Source organism: Felis catus, chromosome B3 (genome assembly GCF_018350175.1).
Source record: "Felis catus isolate Fca126 chromosome B3, F.catus_Fca126_mat1.0, whole genome shotgun sequence".
NCBI lineage: Eukaryota > Metazoa > Chordata > Mammalia > Carnivora > Felidae > Felis > Felis catus.
In genome coordinates, this window is record NC_058373.1 from 101,692,612 (window position 1) to 101,716,057 (window position 23,446).

At 38.2% G+C, this 23,446-nt stretch overlaps 1 protein-coding gene across 3 annotated transcripts; it reads right to left on the reverse strand.

Annotated features, from left to right (window-relative positions):
- Window positions 1-6,966: 6,966 nt before the first annotated feature.
- GMFB (glia maturation factor beta) lies at window positions 6,967-21,480 on the reverse strand. 3 transcript variants are annotated; one of them, XM_045059934.1, is made up of 7 exons: window positions 21,330-21,480; window positions 16,578-16,674; window positions 14,886-14,935; window positions 14,143-14,192; window positions 13,353-13,438; window positions 12,359-12,432; window positions 6,967-7,530 (listed from the first exon to the last, which is right to left on the reverse strand). In XM_045059934.1, the coding sequence occupies exons 1-7, from the start codon at window positions 21,330-21,332 to the stop codon at window positions 7,501-7,503; spliced, it is 390 nt and encodes a 129-aa protein (XP_044915869.1). In that variant the 5' UTR covers window positions 21,333-21,480; the 3' UTR covers window positions 6,967-7,500. The 3 variants fall into 3 exon arrangements, with proteins under 3 accessions (XP_044915869.1, XP_006932931.1, XP_003987698.1); XM_006932869.5 differs by having other exon boundaries at window positions 6,967-10,671; XM_003987649.6 differs by having other exon boundaries at window positions 6,967-10,671; window positions 13,353-13,435; window positions 21,330-21,479.
- Between the last annotated feature and the right edge of the window lie 1,966 nt (window positions 21,481-23,446).

Below are 23,446 nucleotides of genomic sequence, written 5' to 3' on the forward strand. Positions count from 1 at the left end.
AACTAAATTATTTTAAAGGTTACTTAAAGAATACATGAAAATACCAAATAAATATTTGAAAACAAAGAAAGGTGTATATGTATATATATATATATATATATATATATATATATATATACATATATACACACACAAATAAATAAATAAATATATATATATATAACATCTTATAAACCTGCAGTAATTAAGTATGATTGAGATACAAAAATCATCAAACATTATCAGTACATTAGAATAATTGCTCCAGAAAAAGACCAAACTCCATGTAAGAACTGAACACTTTCTTTAATGTTTATTTATTTTTGAGAGAGAGAGAGAGACAGAGAGAGACAGAGAGAATGTGCAGGGAAGGGGCAGAGAAGAGAGGGAGACACAGAATTCGAAGCAGGCTCCAGGTTCTGAGCTGTCAGCAGAGAGCTCGACTCGGGGCCTGAAATCACAAACCGTGAGATCATGACCTGAGCCAAAGTCAGATGCTTAATTGACTGAGCCACCCAGGTGCCCCAAGGATTGAACACTTTCTAAAGGAAGCATCCCAAATTATCAGGAAAAAATATTTTTAGATGTGTTAAGCTTTGTTGAGGTATGTTTAATAATTTAAATTCTTTTTTATATCATATAATTAGGTCAATTCATGGCTAACCATAAAATGGTAAGAAAACACATAAGGTTGTCAAATCTTTGGCCATGGGTGTAGTTTTTAAACCAAAAAACAGTGAGCTATGGGGCGTTGGATGGCTCAGTTGGTTAAGCATCCAGCTCTTGATTTCAGCTCAGGTCGTGATCTCATGGTTCATGGTATATAGTCCCATGTTGGGCTCTGTGCTGTTAGCTTGGGATTCTCTTTCTCCCTCTCCGTATGCCCCCGCTTACACATGGGCACTCTCTCTCTCGAAATAAATAAATAAACTTAAAAAAAAAAAAAACTTTAAAAAAATAACCCTCAAAAATAATCCAAAGCATGGAAAAATTCTTTTGAACAAAAATATCTTTAGCAGTAATTTTGGAAACATCCAAAATATCTAACAAGAGAACTGTTGAGTACACTATGATTATGCACTCAAAAAAATATTATGAAACTAACTACATTTATTAATAGTTTTTTAAATGAAGAATATATATATTATTTACAAAAATTGGATAATACCATATACAATTATCTCCTATACATAGGAATGGATTGAAAGGAAACTAACATATATTAAAATGTTTTTTTCTAGTTTTATTGAGATATTATTGACATATAACATGTAAGATTAAGGTGTACAGTCTGATGATTTGACCCTTGAAAAACACGGAAGTTAGGGACACTGACCTACCGCATAGTTGAAAATACATGAATAACTTTTGAGTCCCCAAAAACTTAACTACTGATAGCCTACTGTTGACGAGACACCTTACCAATAACACCAACAGTTGATTAACACATATTGTATATGTATTATACACTGTATTCTTACAATAAAGTAAACAAGAGAAAAGAAAATATTGGAAAATCATAAGAGAAAATACATTTGTAATACTGTACTGTATAAAAAAAACCCCACATATAAATGGACCCATACAGTTTAAACTCGTGTTATTCAAAGATCAACTGCAGTATTTTTTTCACATGTGTTTATAAAATATTTAACTGTAGTAATGCTGTTAGCTGCCTATTCCAAGATAAAAGACCTTTGTTGAAATATAAAGTGTTTATAAAATATTTTAAGGACTCTGAAGAAGTTTTGTTTTCCTTGCTTAACTGTTAGATCTTACTAATAAAATTTGTATAGCTTTTAAACATATAACTGAAAAATTTAAACCAACAGGTGGGGTGGAAGAGAAAGTTGAGGTAAATCTCCCAGAATAAGAACAAAAAATATAAAGAGATGAATAATAAAAAAGATAAGAAAATTAGAGAGTCAGAGCAAGTAGTCCACCATCCAAACCAGTAAGAGTGCTAGGAGGGAGCAAAAATACGGAGGTTACCAAATAAATAATGGGAAAAAATTGTTCTTTGAATTGAAGAATGTGAATCTCCAGATTCAAATAGTCCATCAAATATCTACCACAATGAATGAAACCAAATCCACACCGAATCACATCATGGAGACATTGCACAATATCATAACTAGGGAGAAGATCCCAAAGGAAAAACATAACTTACAACACAATTGGAGTCAGACTGGCATCAGACTTCTTAACAGCATGTTGCAACTAGAAGGTGGAGGAGCAATGCCCTTAAAATTCTGAGGGAAGATAATTTCCACCCTAGAATTTCAACCCGGGAAAGGGGATAGATAATTCGAGAAGGATTTGATAAAGGGCTAAAACTACAGAGTGAGAAGAGATATCACAGTCTTAAAAACTCTGTGTTCCCATCCCGAAGTCCATGGAAGGAAGGAAGGTAGTGGTTACCAAGATTCAGAAAGAGAAGACTGTCTTGAGTAGATAAGTGACTTTCAATGGAGGGCCATAGCCTGCCGAGGCCCTAATGTTGTGATTGAGGGAATAAATACCTGTCTTCCCTTTCCATCCTCCCTAGAGATTGGTTGACCTCCAGCAGAAACCTGAGGGCAAGGGAGCCAGCTGATGTAGTTCCTAAAGGTTGGCCTCCTGGGGACAGAGACCAGAGTGAAGGGTGGAGACTGACAGGTTCTGGAGAGACAATCAGAGAATATCTGTCACAGCAGCTGAACCACCAATCAATTGTGATGATGGAGTAAAAACATTTTCTGAAATATGAAAACTCTCCTCCCATGTACCATGAGCTTCAGCAAAATGAGTTAACAAGGTAGGGAATACATGAGACCCAACCAAATGGTTCCAGCTAAGAAGCTTCAGAACAAAATGCTCATGCCTATAGAGCATCCAATACAGATTTTAGAGGAAGGATGGAAGGTGGGGAAGGAGGTCTCTAAGAAGGCGGGGGGGGGGGGGGGGGGGGGGAGGGGGGAACTGATAGATTTTTTTTTTTCCACTGAGAGTTATTTAACTACAAGTTACTTAAATGTATGTAATTTCGACTCTCCTTTCATACTTGAAATCTTTTGGAACTGACAGATTTTATTTGTTGAAGCATTTGGAAGAATTGCTAGGCATTTGACTAATCTGTTGGAGGTGTTCAGGAAAAAAGCAATAACTACATTGAAAACTAAGAAAATGGGGGGGGGGGTCATTATTAATCCAAGTAAAACAGAAGTTATAGAAAGAGTAATCATGAAGAAACCCTAAAAAGCCATCCAAAGATGCAAAAGATGACTTCGAGGAAAGAATCAGCATTTGAATGCTTGCCCTATTCTTGGAACTCATGGCCAATCAGTGTTAAATAGAGAAGCAGTGACATCCAAAAGAACCACAACCTTCTTTTACCAACAACATGTGCATCCACAAAAAGGAAATCAATCCAGGAGCCTAGTCTTCTCACCAGGAGCAGGCACAGAAGCTAACGTCTTCTCCCTCCCTTCTCCCACACCAGGGGGATAAGTGCCAGTGGCAGAACAAGAGAACAGGACTTGAGGGCAAGTATTTCCTCCTACCTTCCCCAAAGCCACAAATTCAGCGTGTGCTGAAGGAGAGAAGAGGTTTGATTCAAGTACAAGATTGGATTTTTAAAATGAATCTGAACTGAATCTTAGCAATAGAAAGAGGGACTTATAACAACCAGCCTGAAATATGATGGAAATAGATCACCAAGGAAGCTTTTTAACCAGAGGAAAAAAAGAGGCTTGATGGGGAACAGAGGTAGCAATTTTTGAAAAACACCTCCCAATTTTTTTTTTTTACACGAGTACATTTGAGATTCCCTATTCAGACCAGTTACATAAATTAGAAAACTATCAGATGGTGGTAAGTGCTAGGCAGAGAATTAGAGCAGATGTAAAAAAAGAAAAGAAAAAAAGGAAAAAAATCCAGATGTGATATGATGGTGACTGTGTTGCTACCTTAGGATGAATGATCAGGGAAAGTCTCTGTGAGAGGCAACATTTAAGCTCAGTTCAGAATAAAGAAGCCAGTCAAAGGAATATGGAGGAGGTGAGCGCAGAGAAGGGAGAGTGGGCAATCTTCCCAGGAAGAAGCTACAGCTAGTGAGAATGCCTGAGCATGGTGTGTTTGACAAATAAAAATAGGCCCAGTATGGCTCGGGTGTAGTGGGCTAGGAGAATAGGACAAATGAGACCAGAGAACCATGCAGGGGCCAGATGTGAGAGCTGACACTGATGACAGAGGAAGCAAACTGTACCCTCCCTGATGGCAGCAAGGCAAAGAGGCATGTTTCTTGTGGGCTGAGGAAGGGAGCTGGACAAGGGACACAACTCAAGATGTCTATCTGGAGAAGCAGGGCGCCTATGCCAGAGTTGACTACCAGAAGCTAAGACCTGGGAGGGACAGTGGCAAAGCCACTAGCCATAGAAGACATGACCCATGTCAAGGGACTTCTAGCCAAAGTCCTCAATGGGAATTGGCAAAGAGCCACAGAAGCATTCAATGGAGAAACAGAATTGGTATTTGACATTGGCCGCACCCCAGAAGGCCCCAACTCTGATTACATTTGTACCAGGTTAATGAGTCTTTTTTTGCTCCCTTAAGTTGCACCCCTCCACTAATCCCAGAGGGCCCAGAGACAACTAGGGAGTGGGGGAGCAAAGCAGGACAACGAGGAACAGACCACACCCCATCCCCACAGTGGGTTCTCAGCCTGAAGTGGACTCGATGAAAGTAGAGGCTCGGAAAGAGAGATGAGGGAGGGAGATTTTTTTTGGTTGTTATTATTTTGGTTCTTTTTTTAAGTTTATTTATTTTGAAAGAGAGAGAGAGCAGGAGAGGACAAGCAGGGGTTGGGTAGAGAGGACAGACAGAACCCAAGCAGGCTCCTTGCCATCAGCGCCATCAGCACAGAGGCTGATGCAGGGCTGGAACTCACCAACTGCAAGATCGTGATCTGGGCTGAGATCAAGAGTCGGACGTTTAACCAACTGCACCACCCAGGTGCCCCGATGGAGGGAGCTTTAAAGGAAGCAAGACATTGACATTTTTGACATTAAACTAGACTGGAATTTTTTTTTTTTTAATTTTTTTTTCAACGTTTTTATTTATTTTTGGGACAGAGAGAGACAGAGCATGAACGGGGGAGGGGCAGAGAGAGAGGGAGACACAGAATCGGAAACAGGCTCCGAGCCATCAGCCCAGAGCCTGATGTGGGGCTCAAACTCACGGACCGGACCGTGAGATCGTGACCTGGTTGAAGTCGGACGCTTAACCGACTGCGCCATCCAGGCGCCCCTAGACTGGAATTTTTATTACCTGAAAAAAATGAGTTACAGGGTGCCTGGGTGACTCAGTCTGTTAAACGTTGGACTCTTGATCTCTGCTCAGATCATGATCTCATGATTCATGAAATCAAGACCCATGTGGGGCTCTGCACTGACAGCGTGGAGCCTACTTAAGATTCTCTCTCCCTCTCTGCCTCTCTCCCTTTTTCTCATTCTCTCAAAATAAATAAACTTAAAAAAAAAAAAAGAATATAATTCCATAATTATTTAGGGTTCCCAGAAAAACTGTGGGGCCAGAGGATTCCTCCTACAGAGAAACCGATAACCAAAAACATCACAATGGATTTCTTGGAGCAGATGTTTTCTTCCTTTTGTTTGTATTTTTTTTAATGTTTATTTTTGAGAGATAGCAAGAGACAGACAGACAGACCACAAGTGGGGGAGGGGCAGAGAGAGAGGGTGACACAGAATCTGAAGTAGGCTCCAGGCTCTGAACTGTCAGCACAGAGTCTGACGTGGGGCTTGAACTCATGAGCTGTGAGATCATGACCTGAGCTGAATCGAACGCCCAACCAACTGAGCTACCCAGGCACCCTGTTTGTATTTTCTAATTTTTCTCTAATGGTATTGGTTTTTTTATTTTTTTGACAGAGAAAGCATGTGCATGCACGTGGGGGGGGGGGGAGGGGCAGAAGGAGAGAGGGAGAGAGAGAGAGAGAGAGAGAGAGAGAGAGAGAGAGAGAGAGAGAGAGAATCTTAAGCAGGCTCCACACTCAGCAGAGCCTGATGTAGGGCTTGGTCTCACCATGGTGAGATCACAACCTGAGCCGAAATCAAGAGTCAAACACTTAACTGACTGAGACACCCAGGCGCCCTTCTCTAATGATACTGGTTTAATAAAAGTTTTGTGTTTTATTTTCCTAAAGAAGTTACTATATTTAGTTTGACAAATAGACTTCACAGTTCAAATGACACTTGAGATCATTATTGAAGATTGTTATTTTTGACAGGCAGCAGCAGCATGTGGAGGGTGCTGGTAGGGGATGTGGCCCAGAGCATGTGCCCAAGAAAGAAGGGTGTTCCATTAGGCTGGAGTGTAAATGTAGGGAATCGTGGAAGGTGAAACCAGAGGTTGTGCTAGAATTAGGTACCTTTGCATGCAAGTAAACAAAATAAGTAATGGAGGGTTTCTGATAGGGGTAGAACCCAGAAAATCCTGACCAACCAACCAACCCTCAGAAAGAGGGGGCTCTGGGGGCACCCAGGTGGCTAGGTTGGTTAAGCATCCGACTTCGGCTCAGGTCACGATCTCATGGTTTGTGGGTTTGAGCCCCACATCGGGCTCTGTGCTGACAGCTCAGAGCCTGGAGCCTGTTTCAGATTCTGTGTCTCCCTCTCTCTGCCCCTCCCCTGCTCACACTCTTTCTCTCAAAAATAAACATTAAAAAAAAGAAAGAAAAGAAAGAACGCCCTCTGCCACTACAATCGTTTTAGCATCAGACCAAGTTTTAGAAATTTTTATAATCTTGTTACATTCTCCTTCACCCATCCTATTTTTGCCAAGTGATTCCTGTTTATTTTGCCTTTCAGTTTTTCCAGAGAAAGTAAACTGAATCTGTGTGGCTCATGCAAAGACCACAACTGAGCCAGGCAGGTAAAAGTAACTCTAAAAGGCAGAGGAGGTGAGAAAAAAAAAGAAAAGCCAGAAGCCTTTTCATGTTAACATTTTATTTAAACCAGTACAAGCACCATGCTTAACAGAAGACTGTCCAAAATAAACATGCAATATGAACTAGCAGAGACTGAAATCACAGCTTAAGAAGTTGTGCCAGTTGTTGATTTTGTTAAATGATGACAGGGAACTGTTAAAGTTCACAAGACTAAACCATTAATGTTTCAAGCCTCCTGAATGAGATTATATTGGACCATCTAGGTCAGTGGGAACTGCCCTGGCAAGTTAGTGATCTCAAACAATATTCAAGTAATATACGTGTATGAACTATATTCCAAAAAGCAAGAAAACACAGTTTCTATCACAACCTTAACATAGTTGTTTTGAATATTAACAGGAACATGGTCACGGATTTGAAATGTCAAATGGCATAACAAGAAACAAATTTCTCAAGAATATTCAACTTGGGACCATTGATGTTAAGTGGCCTATAAGATTTACATTCTTCCAGAAATACAAAATGAGATTTGTCCAGAAATGTTTGAGACACTTCTTCACATAAGTTGTAAAGGCTCAAATTCTGTAGATTCCAGTATTATCAGTCTATTGAACAAACAGGGAAAGCAACCGTACTAAGAATATTTGAATTGATAGAATACAAGTTACTCTCTACTTCCACCAAATATCAGCATTTAAACTCTTATGAAAATATCTATTCATCACTAGTCCACATTATGGATTAATGACATTGCTCAGGTTTTAAAGGAGTCCAAACATTTTTTTAAGTATACCTTCCTTACTATCTATATACGTGGGGAATAAAGACAGCCAAATTTAATTTGGCAATAAACTCCTCTAACTGGAAATTTTTAAAGTGTCGGACCAAGATACAGTTTATGGCTACATGTGACTCCTGAAAATAGGAGATAAAAGGGGACAGAAAAGTGCTGACAGACATTTTGCTACAAAGATTATTTAGTAATGATAATAAAAAATTTAGCAACACCCTCTTAAACAAGAGTATGTTTAACTGCACTAGGCATTTGGTAAACTTTTTAGAAACAGACAATTTGAACATTTATTTTAGAAGTCAATTAAACAAAAACAGTCTAAGAACCTTTCTCCTAACATGATTGCTTCAATACCAGAATGAAGTGAATACTACTCAAAATGACATTTTGGAATTTCAGCATAGTAACCTGAGAACAGTTTTCTTCATCTGTCAGTTATGCTGCCACAAAAACCATACTAAACACATGCTAGAATTACTAGTTGGCTCTATCGTTACATTGGATGCTATGCAGAACTTATTATGCAAGGCCAACAATTTCAAAACTAATGCTGACTTAGAAGACCATGAAGGAGGTTCCCAGGAAAAAAAGCTGATGCCAGCAGGGAAAGATTAAGATATGAATGAGAATAGCTGCACCAGAAAGCTATGGAATGTAAAAACTGCAATTGTCAAATCTGGAGTTACTTTTTGAGAGAAGGCAGAAAAAGAGAGCAAATAGAAACATACTTGAAAAGAACAATGCAAAAGTTTGATTAGATGGAAAGGAAATTTATATAAAAGTCTGAGAACACTCTGGAGCATACAATTTAGAAGTCTCCCTAGAGGACAGAGGGAGTAAAAACACATTCTACTGCTTCCCCAGTCTTATTTACTGTCTTGTAAAATACATGTTATAGACAAGGAATCAAACAAGGTCAAAAAAGCATGATTTATCATAGCTCTTTGCCCCTGTTAGAGAACAGGGGAACTCAGTTCTGTTTATGGAGGTCAGTGAGGACTTTCAGTTTAAAAAAAACAAAAACAGGCAAGACAAAAAAGGAACCTCATTAAAAAATACATTCTTGCAGCACTAGTTTCTCTTATTGCTGCAAACCAGGTGAAACGAAATCTCATTTCCTTCATTTAAAAACATTAAAAACACTCTCCATTCACTTGGGATATATCTGCATTTCTACAGAATTAGAAGCATTATTCTCCAATATCAAAATAGCTGTTTAAAGAATTCAAACTTCCTGGGTAAAGTTCTCTCTCTTTCTCTTTCTCTCTCTCTCTCTCTCTCTCTCTTGCTCTCTCCAGAAATTGGAATAGAGAATCTTTCCCATTCGATAACCAAAACAAATGCCCACTCTAGCACTTCCTCATCTCCAACTAACTTCCTATTGCTTCCTGTTTTTTAGATTAGTGAAGCCAAACAGCACTGGCAACAGAAGATTCAATATTGTGGAAATTCCAACTATCTTCACCTCTTTATTAAAGTTGGCACAGAAACCTCAAAAAGAAAATGTAAAGAATGGATGAATGGAAAATACGCCAACATAAAAAAAATGCCTTTCCAGTTTTGAAATGACTAAGACATTCTTAATATAAGAATCTGCTCACCAAATTTTATTAGTCTTTAGAGTCTCAACACTGTTTGTCAAATTAAGTTCAACACTTACTTACATGTTGTTAAAGTACACTACATATTAGAATCCTTGCTTCATGTCAAAGATGCCAACAAGACTGACGTACGGTTTAGAATATCTTCTGACATTTAGGATAGAAGATGCAATTTCTATTGATGTGTTAATGTTATTAACTCTGGCCAAGGTTTTAAGATAAATAATTTTTCCTATGGCACGAAACTAATCATAAATATACCCAAAGTTACAACTCTCAACTGCCATATATTCACCAATGCAAGCAGATAGTTGGAATTTTAAAAATATGAAGTTGATTTTATTACAAATTTCAGATAAACACATTTAGAAAATTGTTTTACTTGGACCCTTTACAAAAGTATTAATTTCACCAAATCTGGAATACTGGCAGTGTAAAAGTCTTAAACTAACTTTAAAGCTAACAAATCAAAGGCACAGTATTAACACACTTAAAGTAACTAGTGTTCACAGGACAACACTGAGAGGTGCTTTATAATTAAAGTGTTATCAACCTAGATCCAAAACTATCTAGCTATGACACAACCAGGAATGAAGCCCTTGATTAGTTCCAACCTATCAATTTCCAAGACTAAGATGCTATTTTCTATTAAGAAGAAAACCTAATAGTCATAACTATTATAACATCTAACTCCCAGACCTTAAGAATGAACGGCTGATGAACAAAGTTTCTGGACTTGATTAAAAAGATACAGGAAACCAGAGAAGGCATGAACTGATGAAAAATGTACTTGTAGATTATACTACAGTGAATTACTTTTCATGGCTCAAAATTGGGTCATTCAAGTCTTTTACCCCAAATTAATTTCAAAGATTTGACAAGTGATAATACGCTATTTTCATATATAAACTGCTAATATCCAGTATTTGTCAAAAGGAGGCAACTGTTGTCTATCACAATCTAATACCCACTTTCCAATAGTGTCTGTAAATAGTAACAAATTCTGAACCATAAGTTATAGAAATTAGTCACAAGAGTGCAAAAAGTCCCTGGAGAGAAGTAGTCCACCTAACAATTACAAATATAAGGAAACACTTTACAAAGTTTCATTACTATGAAGATGATTTCCCCTTTGTTCAAACTTTGAACAAACGAAGAATTTTTCTTTACTGCAGGAAACAAACTGTAAGTAACAGTGCATTTTTAGGCATAAGTATTTATGTCTGGTTCCAGTATGGTCAGGTTAATACATAAATACTTTAGAAACACAGAAGTTCACATTAGTGGAAAAATCCAAGTTTCTCACGTAACCATTCTTCAGTTAGGTCTTCGGTGTTTCTTATTTCAAATACCTTAAGAAAAAAACCTTACGTCATACTTTAACACTCTCAAAAATATATATATGAGTGATGAATATCAAATTCTCCTTCCTTTCATTCATGTTGGTCATGACTTATCTATGTAAATTAGATATACCTTTACTTTTTTTATTTTTTATTTTTTAAAGTAATCTACACTCAACATGGGGCTCAAACTTAACACCCGTGAGATCAAGAGTCACACGCTCTACCAACTGAGCCAGCCAGGTGCCCCAACCTCTACTTTTTTAAAATGCTAAGTACTAAGTTACCAAAGTTTAGCCATCAAGATGGCATAAAACCAAAACTCTCTTAAAAGCACAAATCTACAAATATTCTAAAAGAACAGTTCTGTACATCTTACCCACTAGAAGAGATACCCCAAGTATACACAACTAAAATCAATCAATTAGTTAGGAACCGGAAGAACATACACTGGTCTTCCATAGTTGGAGGAAATACAAGCTGTAGAATGTTTTGATAAGGACGGACTACAGGCCCACAGCCACAAATCTCTATACACACACAGGCTGGGGAAGTATAATGGCTATAAAGAAACCATGTAATAGAGCAGAAAGGATGGGATTGACGCCAGATGTGGGTTTGAATCCTAGCTCTGTCATTTACTATTATGCAACCTTGGGCCAGTCTTTCATCTTCTGAAACTCAATTTTCCCACCTACAGAACAGGAATATCACCATCAACCTCACAGTGTCGTGGTGAGGATTCAATGTGATTATTTGTAAAAGTCACTTATAAATTGTAATGCCTTAATTCCAGCACTTTATGGTGTGTGTGAGATTAGAACAGAAATGAGGCTGTCCTTCCTAATCACCCACCCCTTAGATCAACTCCAGGGTGTTCCTATGGTACAAATGAGAAAAAGTAGGGTCTATAAGTTGGGGCTGTCAATGACAATCACATGGGCTAAAGGTAAAAGCAGGGGGGAATGAAAGACATCTCCTGGATTGATGATTAAACACCTAAGGAGAAAACACTGATGCTGTTCTTAAAATAAAACCTGAAAGGCAATGTTATTTAATATTATTTCAGTGATGTAATGGTCCATTTCAAAACCTTAAAAGTACACACTTTTACAACTCAAACTAATACGTGGAAGTTAAATAAAGTTCGAGAACAGGTATCTCTCTTACCATTAAACTTCAAAAAATGCCATAAAACAATGGGGACAGTGGAGGCATAAGGACAGTGTCTCATATAAAACAGAATGTTCTAGTTTAATAAAGCTAGTAAGTATTCTTAACAATTTAACTTTAGACTTGGGAACAAGATAGTTAACTGCATAATGTGGAATTTGTTTCATTTAGGCTATGGTAAAGGGCTATGAGAAACTTCAATACTTACTTTTATCTACTAGAAACTACATTACGGAAGATAAAAAAACTCTCAATAGATTGAATAGTTGCAGTGGCTTTTCTAAAGCTGCCTATATTTTGAATGTGATTGCTTCTAGTTAACTTGTAATTTCCATTCAAAAAACACACTTTGATTAATGACTTGTATCATTCTTTTTTTCAAACAATAAAACTCTCTAAGTTCACTGCTCTGTTCTAAATAACTTTCACCTGCAAAAAAAATACTTAACTCTTCAGATTACTTTAGCTATTGCTCTTAAGGGAAAAATACTATCTCAACAAGCAAGTAAAATACAAATACCACCTTGGTTAGTTCAGCTGTTTGGACTAACTTATTCTTACTCCCAGCATACATCATCTGTTGTTCAGGCTTACATCCTGGAAAAGAGATTAGTATAGACATGAGACTTAGAAATTTAAAAAGTGATGAGTTTTCACTTTTTACTTTCAAAAAAATGACACATTTAGGATATTCTTATGCTATTGAGTTTACAAAAAACTTCAGTCTCAGTGTGTATGGGTGTATTTCGAGAGTCTTACATTGCATATTGTCTGCACAAAGCCATAGCTAAATGACAAACAAGGCTGCAGGTCAACAAAAATAAATGAGGCTGTAGATCTTTTACAACCTCATAAATACTTAAGAACTTTTCAGCACTATTTTAATTTTGACATTAAATATCAAAGTCAATTTTATGGATGCCTAACATATATAGGTTTGGGGATGGTGATGGATCAGTGTGGGGAGATGCACCCTGGACAAAAGTTACTATTTTAAGTGCTAAGTAAAGGATACAAATAGTAAAGTTTAGAGTTCAGAGTTGTGGGCATAATGGTGACAGTACTGGGAATTCTGGTTATAATGGATATACCCTGAATAACAATAAGCGACTTTAATATCTAATGTAAGCTACTCTGAAACTATTCTCAAGATTATAGGCGTTATCATCCGTAACTACTATTTTACACATAAACACAAATATATATCATGATTATACATGAAGTTCATGTACTCACACACAAAACTAAAACAGAAAATGTATGCTGGTATTTTAAAATGTCACTACGTTTCATATTCCTTAAATGTATGTATGATTTGACTGATGAATTACACTTCTAGAAATGTATCCTAAGAAAACAACTTCTTTCTAAGGATGAATTCATGTGCACATGCACACATACCTCTATTTAGGTTAAGTCAACACTTTACATCTTTAAAACAAGCATAAAATTTGTCTTATATAAAAATGGTTTAATTAGATCAGGACGAAATATACTATATAAAGGAATTCACTCACCAACAGGACTGGAGAAAATAAAGCACAGAGGATATGAAACTCTTCCATCATCATGTTGGTATTTATAACTATACACAATGAAGGTTTTTCTCAAGTTAAAGAAACTAAAATTATTGCTCTATTTGAGACAAGTATCTACCGACAAAGTTCTGAAAGAAATATACACCTGGGGAGCTAGTGAGTGGTAAATTTCTCTCTTATCCATTTGGGCCATACTTTTATTATCATTATCTTTCCATAAAAGTATACACGAGCCCCAAAGTTAAGTTATTAAATCATATTATCTCTCAAAAATATATTAAAAGTGTAGATTTAGTATGGAGGTTTTCTTTCTAAATTTTTATTGTAACCACATAATAGAAGGAATTTTTAAAAAAGGAAATAATTCATCCCACTAGTACATCAGCTTCCCATTTTTCTTAGTCCAATATGTGCATACATTTTTTTTTAGAGGGACACAGAGAAAGAGAGAGAGAGAGGAAACATAAGTGGGGGAGGGGTAGAGAGAGTGGGGGACAGAGGATCCAAAGTGGGTTCTGGGCTGACAGCAGACAGCCTCATGCAGGGCTCAAACGCACAAACCCTGCTATCACGACCTGACCTGAAGTCGGACACTTAACTGACTGAGCCACCTAGGTGCCCCCATGCATACATATTTTGATTGTAATCATGGTGTAGGAGAAAATTTTGTAAAATATAGGTCTTTTAAAAATTGAACAAACCAACTTCGTAAATAAAATTCTGACCACTAAAGGAAACAAATCTTTTTAAAGCACCAAGAAAAGGATATCGAGGTTGTCGCTCAGGCAGTTCATCTTTAAGTTCATCCGGTGAAATGCCCTGGCACCATAAAGAAAAAAACTTTTTAAACATTTTCTTACTCATAATACCTTAAGTATATACCAAGTACCCATCTATTAACAGATATAACTTATACCAAGTACCCATTCTATTAACAGATATAACTTCATAACCACATCCCACAACATAAAATTTTAGGTTACTACGTTGTATATAAGCTGAGATTCCTAAACCCTCAAGCCAATGAAAGCCCACACCAGCCCACTCAGTTTAGTTCCACTTATTATCTAAATAGCCATGTTCATGTTCCAGCTGTCAAGAAATTCTGAATAAGATAATAGGCCACTCCTCAAAGGAGCGTCTGATTTGGAGAGAGAAAAAAGTTAATTTTTTTTCAGTCTAAATTAGTTACTTAATTTGACAAACTAAACGCTTAGGTTATAGCATTTTAGATTTTAATTACTGGCCGAACAAGTTAGAAGTTATAAAGTTAACTGAGTTTTTACTGGACGTGTAGCCCTATCTTCGACCACTTACTACATTGGTTTCATTAATGTTTTAAAGAATGTGATTAAATTAGCAAGACAATGCTACATAATAATTAGCACATGCTTTTCATGCATAATGAGCATGTATTTAGACTCATTTTAAAAGGAGACGTAACTAACACCGCATCTTTCAGGCAACAGTAATTGCTTAACCATAAAACTGTACTTAGCTGATTAAACAAACCTCAAGCTCTTCATCCAGTACCACCAGGCGTTTATCCTTATCAATCTTCACTAAAATAAAAATACAGTATAAGTAAACTGTGATTCTAATGTGACCTTGATCTACCCAACCCACAGAGTCTCAGTCCTTTTTCTGGCATCTAAAATTAAAACATTAAGAAACACAAACATAAAACTCATTTGCAGTTTAGTTTATGGTCTAATTAGCTAGCTGTGCTTTTCAAGCAGTCAGCATTTAAAGGCTTTTACCCACAATTCTCATCACCTAATTTGCTTATTTAGAATTTTACATCAACTCCTTGCATTTCCTGTGTATCTGAAGAATTTTGTAACTCAAATGCAACTTCCTTGATAATAAAAAAAAAGGTCTGAAAGGGTGACTATAAAGGAGCGTGGTCTATGTAGCACGGTCAGAACTGCAAAGGAAAAGCGGACCAGGGGTTAGGATAGAACCACCACTAGATTTCCAGCTTCTCCAGAGTCCAGATTTCATAGCGCAGTATGATTATTCTGACAGGAAGAATTACCAAACAGCAGTGATATCTATATGCAAATATATGTAACATAACCTTAAGCCAAATTGAAAAATGTTTGGATAATCTATGCCTTTATACTTTTCCATTACTCTGAAATGTTGGCCAGTTTTCGTTTGTAATAACTTCATAGTAAATTCTGTAAGATACAGTAAGATCTGAAATAGCTTTATCTTTTGCAGCAAAATGGCACTGACATGAATGTTCACTTTTAAGAACTGTATGCCTACGTTGTAGTATTTATTTGTAATAGAACCAACATTCGTGACAAGTTGTCACTGCCTTGTTAATTCACATCTGCTGGATGCCTCTCTATTAAGCATAGTTATAGAGTTCTACACTGTTACCCCCCTGCCCTTCCTTCATCCTCCTAAATCATCACCCACATCTTAAATATTACTTAAGAATATAAAAGAAATCTGCATAACATCAGCTACAGCTCACAGCAGAAGAGGCTATATGCAAATCATTCTTTCCATTGTCAGAAGTTGGTAACACTTAAAAGTACTCTCCATGAAACTGGGGTTCAAGTCTAGAATTGAAATAAGGCCCCAAATCACTTTGAAGACAATGCTGAACATTTTACCATTTTAGGTGCAGGCAAAGGTTTCTGGCTGAGATTGAATGACCAGGAAATTTTTAGTCTCCTGAGAAGTTAAAGGATGGAGCTGGATGGGTCACTACCATGACCAGGTGACTAAGATCATCTTCTCCAGAGCTGTGTAGGAAGCTGAGGAGGGAGGCAGGACACTCCACCTCTGTTCTATGATAACAAATATTACTTATTTTCTAAAGTGATCTAAAAGGAAGGGGGAGGATTAAAACAGGAGGAGGCGGGGCGCCTGGGTTGCTCAGTCGGTTAAGCGGCCGACTTCGGCTCAGGTCATGATCTCGCAGTCCGTGAGTTTGAGCCCTGCGTCGGGCTCTGGGCTGACAGCTCAGAGCCTGAAGCCTGTTTCAGATTCTGTGTCTCCCTCTCTCTGACCCTCCCCCGTTCATGCTCTGTCTCTCTGTCTCAAAAATAAATAAACGTTAAAAATAAATAAATAAAATAAAACAGGAGGAGGCATATTATTTCCTAAAGTCTCAGTTTATTCAATGTAGCTGTAAGATAAAAATCAACAAAGACCATGTAACTGAGGCAATCACTTTTAGCTTACTTATGATGGCAGCATTGTTCGTTTCTTTGCGAAAACGAAACTTTCTCAGCTTTTCCACTAAATCTTCAGCAACATCACAAACCACCAAAGACTCACTCTAAAAAAGAAAAAAAAAAAATGTATAAAATGCCATGACTTCAATACATGTACATGTGAAAGTTATAAAACTTAATACCTTTAAAAACATACTGACATCTACATATGTCACAATTAAGTGAACTAACATGAAACACCTGAACACTTAGAGCTTTTAATAAATCTACCAACCTTTATCTACATTAATCATACACATTTGCTCATCTAATGTGTAGGCTATGCCTTAACTTTCTCTTTGGCTAATAAATATCTCAAAGAACTAAATATAATAATGTGCAATTTCATCAGAACCAGAGAAGGGAAGAATACAGGAAAAGTCAAGGATCACTGCTGTTAGAAAATACATTTTTGCACTATGCAGGAAGAACAGGAAAAATCATCTTTATTGTACTTAGAATTAATAAGACCTTGGTTCATTTTTGTGTCTCGCAACTGTGAAAAAATACAAATAAACAAAAGTAAGAAAAGTAAGTCACAAGAGTAAATACCAATACCATTTTATATCTTAACTAAATTACTGTGGGGATTAAAAAAAGAAGTTATTAAGAATTATGAAAGCGGGGCACCTGACTGGCTCAGTCTGCAGAGCATGCAGCTCATCTCAGGGTCTTGGGTCTGAACCTCACATTGGGTGTAGAGAATTATGAATTCTTTAAAAAAAAGAATTATGAAAGCAAAACTAGATGAAACAAATATAAACTATACTAAAAGAACCTTTTACAATTATGAAAAAATGTTAGAGATTCTTCTCCAGAAATCTGGCAAGGAAATGACCTAAAGCACTCTTCTTTTAGTAATGCAAATGTATTACTGATTGAAAACACGAGGACAGAAATCTTTTTTTTCCCTTTCTTAATGTGTAAAACTTTGAACACATAGAAAAGGAGAGAGAATAGTATAGTGGAACCTTATGCACTATATCAGTTTCAAACATTATCAACACATAGTTGATCTTATTGCATCAAAACCCTCCATACTGCCCCCCATGGAAGTCACACGGCAAAGGCCCAAAGTCATTTCAACTGTATACATTTTAGTACGTATCATTAAAATGATAGTATGTGCCATTAAGAATACAAGGATAATAACAATATCTCACCTTAAAAAACCTAACCATAATTCCAGTCTCAAATAATCAAATAGAATTCAAATTCCCCACATTGTTTTTCCCCCCGCAACAGGTCTGATTGAGTCAGGTACCAAAAGAAGGTCCACATTCTTTGATCTTTTCAAACATGTTTCCCTCTCCTTCAAGAAAATTAGAACATTTCAGAAACCAATGCTAAATACATGTCTCATTATAATCCAAAAAGTTGAAGGCTTCCAATTTTAAGTTAAAATACAAATTTAATAAAAGCCTACTTTTTTGACCCCAGGTTGGGTAAATGAGGGCATAAGTTAAATCAGAAATAGCTATTATTTTAAATTGTCCTTTAATTCAGAACACTGGTAATATGTAAGGTATGACAGACCACAGGATATGCTATTTACAATTAGAAAAGACATCCCGTCAATAGGTATTGTCCAATAAATAAGGTCCTATCCAATAAATAAGGAGTCAAGTGCATGCATCCTATTAGTTCTCCTTAAAAAAAGAGATGTTAAGTCATAAGGAGCTTCCTGAAGGTAGTATTCAACCATAGTCTATTTTCAAGAAAAATATAGAAGTCAAAAAGTTAGAATTTCCATTCTCTCTTCAACCAAGGGTAGAACCCATTAGCGCAACTAATAAATATTTTAGATTCTTGTTTAGGCAAAGACCACAACTTATCACAAAAGTCTTACCTTCCAGCTCTGACACTCAGAGCTGCTTGTGCAATCCTGACATTCTGAGGATCAGAAACCAAATGAAAATCATGCTGTGGTTTGATTTACAGAGCTTGTTTTGGCATTTTCACCCCTCCCAATACCATAATAAGGCCAAAAATTCCTTCCTACAAGAAAAGGGACGCAGGCTCAGTCAATTCTAATTGCTTACAGTTAGCAGAAGCATTTAAGAGTAAGTATAACACCCTGCAAACAACTCTATGTGGGTAAATATCAATATACAGTTAAGTGGAGTGTTGAGCTCGATTGTTCACTTATTGGTTTCTCCATGTAAGAAACATTTAGTGAGTGTAAGCACCACGGTAAGTGCTACGAATACAATCATATAAAATAAATAAATAAATAATATGGACTTGCCCTCAGGGAGCTTCTATTACAGTCTAGTAGAAGACAGACCTACATCAAAAGGATCAAGTAAGGGGCGCCTGGGTGGCTCAGTCGGTTAAGGGTCTGACTTCAGCTCAGGTCATGATCTCGCGGTCCGTGAGTTCGAGCCCCGCATCAGGCTCTGTGCTGACAGCTCAGAGCCTGGAGCTTGTTTCCAATTCTGTGTCTCCCTCTCTCTCTGACCCTCCCCCGTTCATGCTCTGTCTCTCTCTGTCTCAAAAATAAATAAACGTTAAAAAAAAAATTAAAAAAAAAAAAAAAAAGGATCAGGTAAGAAAATGTGTATTTGTTTGTACCTGTAGTAAGAACTAGACAAGAGAGACACAAGCTGCTATGAGAACTTAGGACCAGAGAAGAACACTATAGTCACAAAAGATTTGCCTGAAAAAGGTATCTGAAGGACCAAAACTGCCTATGCAGAAACCCATTGATTAAAGTGATCATGGTACATGTAAGATAATGAAAGGCCAGTATGACTGTAGGACAGAGAATGAGCAGGAACATGGTATAAGAAGAGGTTGGTAGGGACTAGACCACATAGGGCCTCGTGGGTCATATTTTGGTCTTTATCCTATGAGCAAAGGGAAGTCACTAAAGAGTTTTAAGCAGAGAGGTGATGGGAAACATGATCAGATTTGCATGCAGGAAACAGAGTGCCAAGATGAATAGAGCAAGACTAGTTACTTGGCAAGACTAGTCCAAGTGAGAGATGAAAAGTAGCTTAGATTGATGAGGAACAAGAGAAGTAAGGAAATATTGCTAAGAACAGTTAACACATTATTAAACACTGTGAGAGAAACATGGTGCTATGCCCTTTACATGCACTTCCCCTCATGCTCGAGATAATTCCTTAGGATGAGTTTGTTTTATTATTCTCATTTTGCACGAAACTAAGGTTTGGAGAAGTTAAGTTCCTTCCCCAAAGTTAACACAACTAGTGAAGCCTGATCTCTTAGACACTCTCTTAACCACTACAAAGGAGCTAATGCCAGACTGGATATTGGAGGGGTGACTTAGGAAAAAGAGTTACCGAGATAACTCCAAACTTCTCACTTGTGTAACAGACTAAATTATACCTTTCACTGAGTTGAGGAACACTGAGGAAAAACCAGGTTTGCAACGAAAGAGAATGAGTTCTACTCTGGACAAACTGAAGTGGCTTTGAAGCACCCAAGTGGGGAAAAGCTTCCTAGAAGGTAACTAAATAGTGGGAAATAGAGATCTGGACTGGATCTCAGAAGCAAATGTGATACAAATTCACAAGTCTTCTGCTTATAGGTAGGAGGTAATTGAAACTATGAATGTAAGAAGAGATGGATAAAGAAAAAAAAAAAAAAAAACAGAATGGAAAACCCAGCATTAGACTGGAGCCTAGAACACCTCCATGTGATGTCCAGGGAAGAACAGTCTGCATGGGACACATATGGACCAACAGTAAAAGTAAGAAAAAAACAAGAAGTCAAGGGGAAAGTCTGGGGAAAGCGAAAGCTTCAAAAAGGGGAGAGTAAACTGTCCAGAATGCAGATGAAAGGTCAGTTAAGATGAGAACTGAAGAGTCCCTTGGATTTGGTGACCATGACAAGATCTATTCGAAGGAGATGGGTTGAGAAATGAGTGACAGGTCAGAGATAGGACAGTGGGGAGCTGTGTTTTGTTTCTAATTAAAGAAACGAGCATATTTGAGCATATTTAAACACCCGATAGGAAAGATCCAGAAAAATCCTTGTTAGGCAATTGATTTAATTCTCCACTTTATTTTCAAGCATGGGGTTCAACTCATTCGAGGACAGAAGCTAAAGCCCCCAGAACAAACAAAACTAAAGCATTTGACAGGCACTTTAAGGCTAAAGCATCAAAGCCTTGGGTCAAAGGTTTCCAGCTGCCCTGACTCAAGGAAAGCAAGGATACGGAGAAATCCCGAGCGGCAGGCCAAGGAAGGAGGAGACAGAAGCTAAGGCGAGGCCGAGAGAATGGAATCTGAATTTCCGAATCCTCCCTGAAAAGGCCGCCAGGCGGAAGGTGCTCAGCGCCGGTCTGCCCCTCAGGCCTGGCCGGGGCCCTGGCAAGAAAACGGGGTTTAGGGGAGCACTTCGCTGAGCCAGACCTCCAGCCCCCTCCGACCCTGCAGTTCAGGAGCTGGCACTCTCCATCCAGAAGGACCCAGGCGAGGGTGACCCAACCCTACTACTGGCCGCACCCCAGTCCCAGGATCCGCTGGGCGGGTCGACCCCAGGCCCGGCCGGAGGATGCTGCCTTCAGGCCGGGTGGAAGCGGCTGCGGGCAGAGGCCAAGTCTCTGGCTGTGGGCACGCGCCAGCAGCCGGGGCGGAAGCGGCCGCCGACCCACCCCAGGCGCTGCCCGCAGAGCCTGGCTCCGGCAAACAGGAGAGCCAGGCTGGCTGGCCCGGCCCTCCGGCCCCCGCCCTCCCCGGCGGCAACTCACCATTTTCCTTCCGGCCGTCAGCAGCCTCTCGCCTTCCCTGGGGCCCCTTTAAGAATGGCACGACGACCTCCTCCCTTCCTGCCCCGGCGCCTGGCAGAGTCTCCCCCACCCATCAACGCGCCCGGGGCGGGCCGGCACGTGACGGCGGACGGCGGGAGGCGCGGCTCAAAATTAGCCGGAACGCGAGCGCCCGCCTACTCCAGCTCCTGCTCCTGGGAAGGGAGGTTCTGTCTCACTGGGAGTGGGCCACTGTGCTAAAAGGCATTCTTCACATTCAAGCCCGTTCCTTGCTCCCCTTTAACTTTCCTCAAACTCTGAGAGCAATTTCTTGCTGACGTGATTACAATCATTTCAATGGCAAATATGTGTGTTGACCAAATTTGAACTCCCTCAAATCTAGGCATGCCTGCCTTTCCTTCCATCCTCTCCAGAACCCCTCCCCAAACCCCTCTCCCCCATCTAGGATTGGTGAATACATTCCTTTTCTCAATCGTGTTTATTTATTGAAATATAATTGAATAATGATTGTTGTCGACATGGTGTTATGAACCACTGCCTAAGACATTTTAAGAAGTTTCTGTAGGAGTTGAACTGATTGGAGCAAGCTTATTTTTCAATGTGGTGAGAAAAGTGGTTTCAAAGAAGTAAAGTTTGAACTCTAGAATTCATACAGGTGCCTTCAATATAAGCTTCCTGGGGCAGGATATCATGGTGTTTACAGCATAGTGCTAGCATGGTTCCTGGTCCATAATAAGTGCTCAAATATTTGCTGAATGAGTGAAAGAACCAAAGAAAAAGAAAACTCCACAATGGTCCCACCACCATCCTTCTTCATTAGTACTAAGCTAAATTATTAGAATGTTTAAAGTTTGGGGGGGGGGTGCCTGGGTGGCTCAGTCAGTTAAGCCTCCGACTTCAGCTCAGGTTATGATCTCATGGCTGGTGAGTTCAAGCCCTGCAGCAGGCTCTGTGCTGACAGTTCAGGGCCTGGAAACTGCTTCAGATTCTGTGTCTCCCTCTCTCTCTGTCCTTCCCCGCTCATGCTCTGTCTCTCTCTCAAAAGTAAATAAACATTTAAATAAAAAATTAATAAAAAAAAAGAATTTTTAAAGTTTGTATTTAACATTTAAAGTTAACAAATTGTTAGAACATGCCCCCACTGCCATCCTTCTTGGTTAGTACTAAACTGAATTATTAGAATTTTTTAAAGTTTGTATTTAATGTTTAAATTTAACAAATTGTTAGCATGTTAGTAAATAACATTAAAACAAGGTTCAAAAAACTGATTTGATACAATACCTATATTTTCTCATCAATTAGAAAAGATAAAAGTATTAATTATTAGAAATTCCACAATTCAACTACATCCTCACAGTGGTCTGCCCCCATAATACTTTTTACAATGAAGAGAGGACTGGTAAGCTTGACACATAGTACCATCCAACAAATGATGGGAGAGAAAATGATGTTACTGGTCCATGAGCAATTATATTTAACTTTAAATAGATTCTTCCTCCACCTCCACCTTTTTCCTATCTCCTCTATTTCTATTTATAGGAGGAATTAGAGGAAAAGGTGAGAAAATTAACATTAAGCTACATGATATCACACCCAATAAATAGTATATCTATTTCCCTTTCATTCTATTCTTTTAACATTTCCCAAGCTAGTCTTTTATTATACCCAAGAGAGGTTGCACTGGGTGTACTGACAAGAAAAGGACACTGTTGAAAATGATTTATTTTATTTTATGGGAGATATAAAATTAATATAGACTATGTACAGAAACTTCAAACTCAGTCTATAGAACATAATTTAACAATAACAACAACAACAACAACAACAACATGGTATCTATGTTAAAGGAGGTTTAGAAATGCCATTCTGGCTTGGGTCATTCACAGAGGTGGGGAGATATGCGTGTGTGAAGTTCCAGAATGTTTTTCCAGAACTTTTCTGCCTGGCTAACCCCTCTAAAAAGGTCAAGAACCTATCAACGCTAAGCTGTGTTGCGATCACTAGAACATGTTTTGTCCCAGGGAAGCATTTGACTATTGATCAGGGTCAATAGTAAAGGAGAATTCTAATTAAAAATTGAGGGAAGATCAGAACTAAAA

Bases quoted from the DNA above. Each gene is read 5' to 3' on its own strand.
- GMFB (XM_006932869.5), bottom strand. The intron at 14,193-14,885 runs GTTTGTTTAATC...TTATGGTGCCAG, and splicing joins TACTGGATGAAGAGCTTGAG to GGCATTTCACCGGATGAACT. The intron at 13,439-14,142 runs ATATCCTTTTCT...TAACTTGAGAAA, and splicing joins CTGCCTGAGCGACAACCTCG to AACCTTCATTGTGTATAGTT.